Source organism: Chrysochloris asiatica, unplaced genomic scaffold (assembly GCF_000296735.1).
Source record: "Chrysochloris asiatica unplaced genomic scaffold, ChrAsi1.0 scaffold00001, whole genome shotgun sequence".
Classification (NCBI taxonomy): domain Eukaryota; kingdom Metazoa; phylum Chordata; class Mammalia; order Afrosoricida; family Chrysochloridae; genus Chrysochloris; species Chrysochloris asiatica.
The window spans coordinates 15,327,742-15,338,509 of NW_006408519.1; the positions used below are offsets into that span (position 1 = coordinate 15,327,742).

A 10,768-nucleotide genomic window follows, 5' to 3' on the forward strand; every position below is an offset into this window, starting at 1 on the left:
GTTCCTCTCTTGGACTTCATCCTTTTTTCTCCAGCCACTTTATCTTCTCTATGTTCAAGAGCAAGTTTCAGAGTTTCTTCTGACATCCATCTGGGACTTTCCTGTCTTTTCAATGATGTTTTGCTGTCTTCCAGGGTGATGATGTTCTTCATGTCATCCCATGAGTCTTCTGATCTTCGGTCATCAGAGTTTAATTGATCAAATCTATCCTTGAGATTGTCTCTAAATTCATGTGGGATGTATTTAAAGTCATATTTTGCCTCTCTTGGACTTGGTTTAATTTTTGCTGCTTCAACCTCACCTTGCATATGAGTAATTGGCTGTTCCATAGTTGGCCTCTGGCATTGTTTTGGTTCATGATATTAAACTTCTCCATCATTTTTCCCCATTGATATAGTAAATTTGTTTCCTGTGTATTTTACCTAGTAAAGTCCAGTTATATAGATTCTATTTATGTTGTTGATGAAAGGTATTTGCAATGAATAAATTGTTGGTTTTACAAAATTTTACCATGTAATCTCTAGAATCATTTATATCATTCAGGTCATATTTTCCACTAGTGATCCTTCTCTTTTTCAACTTTCCCATTCTAATCACCAGTAATTGACATTGTATCATGTTGGCATGTATGATCAATTCAGACTCAAGAAGCTGATAGAACTCTTCAATATCTAGCTCAATTAAATTTAGTAATTGACCAAAGGTGTGTTTTGTTTTGTTTTGTTTTGTTTTTTGTTATTCAAAGGAATATCAATTACAAAAAAGCTTTATTATTTAGCAGAGGTTTGATAAGCCCAAGAATATAATGGCTCAGCTTTATAAGGTCTAACCACCTAAATAATTATCTTTCAAAGATTTAAATATTAAGTTACAGCAAACAGCCATAGAAGGCGATGGCAACTTTATTCTATATTTCAATACTAATTTATAAATAGCAAGCTCATGTGGTTTTAAAAGTAAATAGATATCAATTGTTTCCATCATTTATAGTCGATTTTCTTGTCTAGTTTGGTTTGATAAAAACTATTGTTAGCAAATTACAACTGTGTAACTATATTAATTTATTTTGCACCACTAATTTTTTATTTATCACTAATAATTGGGCTGCAAACCACAAGGTCAGCAGTTCAAAACTACCAGCTGCTCCACGGGAAAAAGATGAGGCTTTCTGCTCCTGTAAAGATTTACAGCCTCGGAAACCCTGTTCAGAGTTGCTATGGGTTGGAACCAACTCGACGGCACTTAACAACAACAACAATATTGGTATTCATTTATTCTGATGACAGATTTGATATGTCATGACTTTGAATGAAATTTTAATCCTTTTTAGGTTAAATTAAAGTATCATGTATTATATTGTATCATAAATTTAAAAACAGCTGATTTCTACCATATTTCTTTGGCACAAGTATTATTTGACAAACTGCACACAAGTGAGCCCAGTTATTTTATCACTGGAGTTCATATCATGACAAAAGACTAATGGCTGCAGAATAAAAATGAAAACATGTTGAATGAAGAAATACAGGTTATATCCCTCAAGCTATGGTAATTCTAAAGAATTAATTTTTGTTTTACCAGTGTATGAGCTACAGAAACATAATCATTAAACACAATTAAAATAACTGAATAATTACTTTTGGTGGACAGAGGCAAAATATCGATATTTTTAATGTTAATAAATATACACAAAAAAAGTTCTAATATTAGGCCAAGTGACAAAGATATTAAAAGTTTTCTAGTAGGAAATAAGGTCTAAAATAGAATTCCATCTTCTATTATCATGGAAATTAACAGCAACATGTAACAGACACAAACAGCATCCTACTATTTATGGTGATGATTCTTCTTTATCCACCATAAACAACATCAAAAAAGATAGACCTTTCTCAGGAACTCTTGAGTAGTACCAAGTAAGTACATTTTGAGTCAGAAAATTTGTAAACATAACATGAATAGAATACTGTCTTTAAAGTATTCATATTTCAAATTACATGTCTTTCCAGTTTTATAAAATATTTACAAAATTTGTTTCCAATGTTGTTGTTGTTAAGTGTTGACAGGTAAGTTCTAAATCATAGCAACTCACTATAGAGTTTCCAAGGAGCGGCTCGTGAGTTTGAACCACCAACCTTGTGATTGAAACCTGCCTTATGGCGGTCCAGTGGATTATTCCACAGTGCTGCCAGGACTCCTTGTTTCCAATATGTCTACATATATAGATGATTTATAATTTCAATGTATTTGTTTGGTGATATTAATATTATGGACAGAATGAGAAGTAATACTGAGAAGTTTAGTTCTGCACTATTACAACCTATCTTCATTTAAAGCATTTCATACTCATAATAAAGAATAAAACCTGAATGAGAATTAATCAGTGGTCTATTTTTCTTAAAACTAATGTCAATTGGCTAACCCTAGGATATATTTCAGAATCTTCAGCTATTGGCATTAGGGTTGATTATTATTTTTTTAAAAATCACCTTTACAATTATGTAGAATTCATATGCCATATTAAAATAAAGTATTAGGACCATGTATCAGTTAGATAAAAGCATAATTTTCCTTTTTGAATTAATTTAAAAATAAATCAGCTGTCTCACAAAATCAATAACATTGTGAAATTAGGTACAAGTCTTATAATGACTTAAATTTCAATTCTTTATTTTTATTTTAGCAAGTTCTGCGGATATTTCTACATTGAAAACAGATTGAATAAGAGTTTCATTGCCTCAATTTAAAACAGAGATTATAATTTTTGTATGGCTCTACAATAGTTCAAGCCCATTGTATTCATGTAGGCCTGATACAATACGGATTTCTGCCCCCAAGTATGCCATCAAATATCAGAATGGCTAAAGTATTGCTGGTTTACTCCCTACTGAGTTATGGTTTGTTTTTTTTTAAATCATATTTTCTGTTGCTGACTCCTACTTGATCTATCCATGCTCCCATTCCCACACCACCAATCCTTCATCAACTGATTTACAAGATGGTAGGAAATAACTGTTACCCTTTTTGAGGGGTAGAGAAAAAGTAATTTTCTAGCTTTCGGTGTTGTTTGTTGCTGTTAAGTGCCATCAAGTCGATTCCGACCCATAGCGACCCTGTATGGGTTTCCAAGGAGCAGCTGGTGAGCTTGAACCACCAATCTTGCAGTTCAAATGGCTTTGCAGTCTGGCCCATTAACCCACAGCGCCACACCAAAGAACTCCAGCTTTGGATAGTCAATAAAATTTAAATTATTGGCTCTCACATTCCCCTTTTTATTAAAATTTCTTTTTGTTATATTGTATGCACATAAAAAATTGTACTTTGAGAAAGTACATATATAAGGAAAGGCTTGAACATTTTTTAGAATAATTTACTTTTTAAAACTCCATTTCAAAACTTCCAGGATAGGCAGTAATTTTATTAATTAAGAGATCTGACCAATGTGATTCAACAGACACATGCGATCAAATTTCTGAACCTATATTTGTATTTAATTCAACATATATTTCATATATCATGTTGCATCAAAACAATATACTTGTGGATGAAATTTTGAAAACGACTTTTCTACTTTCCATGATTTTCTCTATTAGAAAAGGAAAAAAAAGGCACTACGAGTTGATGTTCTTGATTCGTGGTATGAACAGTGTGTGTGACTCATTTAAAATGTACAATATATTTAGATAACATTAGCACAAGATTATCCTACCAATACAGGAAGGCAGAGGGTAGTCCCATGCCCTTCTTTCCCCTGTCATGCATTTGAGAAGACTGCTTCCATGAAGGGTGTAGCCTGGATTGCATCCATAAATAATAGTGCTACCAGCAAAGTGTCCTTGGTCACTGATCTTGTACCCAAATTGTGGAATGCCAGGGTCTTCACAATGTGAAAGCTCAAAGCCTGTGAGAAAAACATAAATTGGTTAGAGACAAAATTTTACGAGATGATTTAATACTACAAATAATCCCTTTCCATTTATTTTAGAATTCTGGTGTATCATTGTAGGTTAATGTGCTAGACTGCAAGGTGAGTTTGAGCCACAAGGTTGGTGGTTCAAGTTCACCAGCCAATCCTTGGAAACCCTATAAAGGGTTGCTATGCTTAGGAACCAACTTGATGGCAATTAACAACAACAACAATTATTATTTTGAATACAATTTTATATTTATTTCTTGTTGTATTATTCATACCATGCATAATTTTAACAGTACACAGTAGCCATAGAGAGGAGTTTTGTTTTTTTTAATAATGAATTTATTGCATTTTTCAAATTTATTAATGATACTCCATGATCCATATGACTGTCATAACTTTTTATAGTATTAAGTCTCTGTCAATTTCAAGTAATCTACAATTGAAACAATAAATCTATTCAAATTATATTATCCAAAAAAAAAGATAAAATATGTAGATTTAGAGCTACCTCAGAAACACATATATCCACTGCAAATAGAACTTGAGACTGCTTCACTTTCCTAATCTTAGAAGAAAGGAAACACTATTATAAAACACTGAAAATAAATTGTATTAGAAGAAAGTAATATAATCTTATATCTAAAATATATTTTATTAAAAGGTAATATAGCATGGCAATCAACTAGGACAATTCTGAATTTTCATATTCTATCAGTCCAGAAAAACTATGCCTCTCCAAATGTATCACAGGAAAAGAAAGTAGATGTTTGTCATATTTTACCATTCTGGAATTTGAAGAAAAATTCTTTGTGTGAATTAGAGTTTCATTAATATATTTTTCTTGAAACTTGGGTTCCAGGGCTAAGAGAAAGCCTTGAGAGTTAATTTCCATCTGTAAAGATGGAGAAAGAACTCCAGAGATTTACCTAACACTGGAGAGGGTATTTGTTTATATTTCAAGAGAGAATGAGGCCCAGGACCTAGGAGACATGTCCAATTAATAAAACCTGGAGACACATGAGACTTGTGAGTCCCTGGAGAGATGTATTTATAATCCCACAGGTTAGCTTAAAATTTTAGAATTCTTTCTATCTCACCTCCATGGAGCAGTATTTTTCTCCCTCTTTGAGGGAGGGGAGAGGACAGAGGTTCTTCTTCTTCTCCTACATATAAGTAGCGTTCACTTTCCTTTACCCTTTACCTGGCCACATGCGTAGAAGATTTTTCTTTCTTACTTTCATCATGTTATCATAAGGATAAGAAATAGGGTGATGGGTATCTGATGCAGTTATTCTTACTATTTAAATAATAATAACAAATCTGTATTTGTTCTAGAAAATTTCTGTTTTTACAATCAAGATAAAATAAATTAAGATGAATATTAAAAATTCATGACAATAATCTCAAAATAAGAAGAGAAGGACACTTTGTAATTTAATTGAAACCAAAAAACATGATACTATCAACCAATATGATACTATTAACCAAAATCTAAGCTCCTTAGCTGTCTAGTTCTCTTTTTAATGCTTTATAAAGTATAAAAATGGAGCATAAATGACATAATGAATTCATCATGGAAAAGTAAGGACAAAATTAAGGATGACACTTAAAGCTTTTGAGAATAGAGAACTACAAACAATGTACTGCTGTGGTGTAGTGAATTATTTAACATGTCTTTTCTAGCCTTAGTCTTTGAAATTCCAACAAGACAATTCTTTTCCCTATGGGTCTGGATAAGAAGTATCAGAAGATACCGATACTGATAGGATAACAAGATGACACGACTCAGTTATGGAAGTTAACAGAATTACTTGTGATTATAAAAATTTGAAAATTAAGTATGGGTATATAAAAAAAGCCATCTCAGAAGCAAGAGTGGGGATCTTTCTACCATCAGAGAAGAACCAGGAGTAAAGTATGTCCTTTGGACCCAAAGATCTCTTCATATTGAACTTCGTCAACCCAGGGCCAAAAAGCAATGACACTGAAGGAATGACAGAAGAGAAGCAATAGCAGAACCAGGAACCAGAGCATGATAGAGAGCAATGGGCTTCCCAGACCACAGAGCAAGTAAACCTGAGGGATTTGGGGCAGGAGATGTGCTTGCAGAGTGGAGGCCTCCAGGTGTTTAATGGGGCAGAGGATAGATTAGTTGACACTCAGAGCTGAGGCTTATAGTCTAGTGATGTGTCTTGTGGGCATTTATTGGTAGTCCTGAAAGAGCTTTGTAAAACTGTCCACACAGAGAGGCCTATCTGTGGGTGCAGCTAAGGAGAAAGTGCCCTGATTAGAACAACTGCGCACTGAGCATTTCTGGCTCTGTTAGCTTCCTGAATAAACCCCATAACTCTGAGTGTGGTGTCTGAGTTCTGTGTGGCCACTGCAATGAATGATTGACCCCAGCTGAGATGTAGAAAGTGCTATGGGATGTTTAACACATTCTTTGCAGCTACATAGCTTCATGAATGAGAACTGTGTTATTTTAAGACAAATAATATTGGAGAAGAATAAAACTTTTATTTATGTTTTAAATCATAAGGTGATCAAAAAGATTTGTGTCTTTTTTGGAGCACAGATCCTTAAACAATTTAATCAATACTTGAGTTAAGAAATGGTGGTAATTATGTGCCGTGGAGTCTGTTCCGACTCAGTGACCCTGTACAGGATTTCCGAGGCTGTAAATCTTTACAGGAGCAGAAAGCCTCATCTTTCTCCCATGGAACAGCTGGTAATTTCGAACTGCCATCCTTGCGGTTCACCTCCTGATTATGACCATTACACTACCAGAGCTCCTTAACCAACAAAAAATCATCTATTAGCTCACTGATGTCAAATTAACAACCTGCATCACTGGCTTCCTAGAATGTCACAATGCACAACTTCAGTTTCTGAGATTTTCTTAAAATTTCTATATATTGAAAGAAGTATATTTCTATATATTGGTTTTTTAAATTATATTATAGAAGTATAATTTCTATATATTGAAAGAAGTATTCACTGCCATAGAACATTTAGCAATCCTTCCTAGTCTCTTTTAGAGCGTCTTAATCATTCTAGAATCATAACAGAAAATCAAGTCATATTCACAAGACAAGGACCAGGAGATTATTGCTTATATAATATGAATATTGGCTGAAAGCAGAGACTATCAGAAAAATGTTCATCTGCTTTTTATTCACTGTGCAAAGGTATATAACTGTGTGGGTCATAACAAATTATGGATAACATTGCAAAGAATGCAAAATGCAAATTTCAGAACACTTAATTGTGCTCAGGCAGAACCTGTACATAGAGCAAGAGATTCAAAGAAAACAAAGGGACACTGCATATTTTAAAATCAGGAAAGTTGTGGGTCAAGGTTGTATCCTTTCATTATACTTATTCAATCTATATAGATTGAGCATGCGCTGTAGCAAGCAATCTGAGAAACTGGACTATATGAAGAAGGACTTTAAGAAGAAGGACTCATTAACCACCTATGACATGCAGATAACACACCTTGCTTGTTGAAAGCACAGGACTTGAAATACTTACTGATGAAAATCAAATATGGCAACCTTCAACATAAAAATATAAATAAATATGTTGTTGCTAAGAGCTGTCGAGTCCATTCCAATTCATAGTGACCTTGTATAGGCTTTCGCGTAGCAAGTGATAAACCTGAACCATCAACCCTGAAGTTCAAACTCACCTTGCAGTCCAGCACATTAACCCACAGTACCACTAAGCATACACATAACTGGAACAATGGATATCATGATAAATGAAGAAAATATTGAAGTTATCCAAGATTTCATTTTATTTGAATCTACAATCAACACCCATGAAGCAGATATCATGAAATCAAACTACTTAATGTATTCAGTAAATTGGCTGCAAAATACCTTACAGATGCTAAAAAATAAAATTATAACTTGGAGGAATAAGGTGTGCCTGCCTCAATCCATGATAATTTGAATTACTTCATATACATAGGAAAGTTGACAATGAATAAGGAAGACCAAAGAAAAATAAATACATTAGAATTATGGTGTTGGTGAAGAATACTGAAAATACCATGGACTTCCAGAAGACAGAACCTGTCTTGGGAGAAATACAGTCTGACTGCTCCTTAGAACCAAGGATGCCAAGACTTCATTTTAGTTAATTTAGACATGCTATCAGTAGGGACAAAATTCTTGGATAAGGATATCATACTTGATAAAATAGAGAGTCAACAAAAAAAATTTAAGTCCCTCAACAAGTTGAAGTCACACAGTGACTACAGCAATGGACTCAAACAACTGGGAGGATGGGAAGGACTGGTCAGTGTTTTGTTCTGTTGTATAAAGAGTTGGTATGAATGGAGTTCTGTAGCACTGTGGGTGATTGTGCTGGACTGCAAGGTTGGTTTGAACCACAAGGTCAGTGGTTCAAGGTCACTAGCTGCTCCTTGGACACGCTCTTTGGGGTTGCTATGAGTCGGAACTGACTCACAGCACTTAACAACGACAAAAAATGATTATGAAATGACTCAAGGATACCTAACAAGAACTATAATCATTCTCTCGTTTGCTAGTCCAAAGTAAGTTTTTGTACATTTTATAATCATTAGGATTCTCAGAATTCCTTTGTTATCACTTGATTTTTCTGTCCCACCGCCCCATAAATTGTAATTATTTTATTTTTCCTTTTTCCTATAGTGGCCAACAAACACAAATCCTAGCACAGAGTACATGAACAATAAAATTTATCTGTTCATGAAGGGATAGGTATAGTGTCAATTTTTACCTCTAAGCTACAAGTAAAAAAAATAACTACAGTAATACTTGTAAGAAACTTAGTTTAAGAGACAATGTCAAAACGAACAGACAAAACCATAGAGAGTTTATAGGATTTCCTGTATGAATTGATTTGGTACAGACTCTTTTGCATTAACATATGTTGAAATTAAGCAAGGGCAAACAATGATTTTAGAGAGAGTTATACCTCAAGTTAGCAGTCTTAAAATCAAATTGTGACATATACAACGAGAGAGAGAGGCTACATGGTCAAGCAAGCCAGTCTTTCAAAATACAAAAGAAACAGCTGAAGTCAAAACTTTGAATTTCAGTGCACATTTTTTTTGTATGAATCTATATACTTATTACAATATTTAATGTGTTTCCATTCAAAAATGAAAACTTTGCATTCCTTCTACAAGTATAATATTCAGTTTATCATTCAGGATACAGACACTTTTGAATTTTACTGTGTACCATTTCTCAAAATGAAAGTGGAAATCAAGCTCTCATTTCAAGGTTTATTACCAAATTCATCCTTCCTTAATTTGAATGTTCTGTAAATGGAGTTGGCAATTGCTTGGTGATGAGGCAAAATGGAGATATTCTTTGTAAATTAAGAAAATTTATAATATTTTGCATTATAGATAAAAATGCACGTGGACAATAGTATATGAGCTACAAATCACAACATAATTCATTCCAATTTACTGAAATTATTGTTGCTTATTCATAAATATTCAAAACTGTCTTATCTCTATGGAAGCTTTCAGCTGCCAGAATTTTCATATAAAAGCTCGAATACTTAGAACTGACAATTAAATAAAGATGTGTATGAAAAATTACACATTCTAAAAATACTAACCATTCCTTGTGAAATTTTGTATTCTTATGACGTGAACATTTCTAGACCACACAATTAATTGCTAATTCTCATTACCTAAATCTTTTTGACTTACTGAATAACTTAAACTGAACTCTAAGTCCTTCCTGTTACCCTGTAGGCTATTTCTTTTAGTATTTCTATCTTATTGTTTATGATGTAATATTTGAAATGTGTACAGATGATAACATAACTCACCATCTCGCTCTATTAGATCCTCGAATTGTATCATAATTGCTCCAGATTAATATTAATTCAGATTAGTGTTCAGGTTTTCACATTAGTTGATTATTACTATCATTACTGACATTATCAAGCAGTGAATATTAAAAAAACAATTTAATGTTTCTTTCTTTTCCCTACCCATTCCCACTGCTGTTTCCTCATAAAGAGCTATCAAATGTTCAGAGTATATTATTCATATATACACATATGAAGTTGTGGTATATTATTGTTGTTAAGTGCTGCTAAGTTGGTTCTGACTCATAGCAACCCTGTATAGTTTCCCAGGAATGGCTGGTTAGTTTGAACTTCTGACCTTTTGGTACAAATAAACTTTGCTGTCCAGTGCTTATTCTACAGTGCCACACCAGGACTCCTCATACAATTTTTTGTTGTTAAGTACCGTCAAGTTGGCTATGACTCATAGTGACACTGTATAGGTTTTCAAAGAAGCGCAAACTGATGTTGCAATCCAGTGCATTAACCCACAGCACCACACCAGGACTCCATATGTATATATGTTGTTGTTTTTGTTTTGAAGTGCCATAGAGTCGGTTCCGACCCATAGGGTTTGCCGAGGAGCAGCTGGTGAGCTTGAACCACTGACTTTGCACTTCAAACTGCTTTGCAGTCTGGAGCATTAACCCACAGCGCCACACCAAGACTGTGTATTTAGCTACACATATATGGGAGCTCAGTAGGTATGTATGATAAGCACTGAACTGTGAACTACAAAGATAGTGTTTTGAGCCCATCAGCTAGCTGCTCCATGGAAGAAAGATGAGGCTTGTTGTTACTGTAAAGATTTGCAGCCTAGGAAATCTTACACAGGGTAGCTATGAGGTAGAAAGAACTCTGGTAGCATAGTAGTTACGAATCGGCCTGCGAACCTCACGGTCAGTAGTTCGAAACTACCAGCTGTTCCGCGGGAGAAAGATGAGGCTTTCTGCTCCCGTAAAGATTTACAGCCTCAGAAACCCTGTACAGGGT

The 10,768-nt window shown here is 34.1% G+C and overlaps 1 protein-coding gene across 2 annotated transcripts in view; it reads right to left on the reverse strand.

Annotated features, from left to right (window-relative positions):
* CSMD3 (CUB and Sushi multiple domains 3) overlaps window positions 1-10,768 on the reverse strand; it is a 1,928,297-nt gene that overhangs the window by 505,308 nt on the left and 1,412,221 nt on the right. For both annotated transcript variants that reach the window (XM_006830658.1, XM_006830657.1), the window contains one exon: window positions 3,707-3,898. In XM_006830658.1, the coding sequence (XP_006830721.1) occupies window positions 3,707-3,898 (192 nt within the window). The remainder of the gene's footprint in view (window positions 1-3,706; window positions 3,899-10,768) is intronic.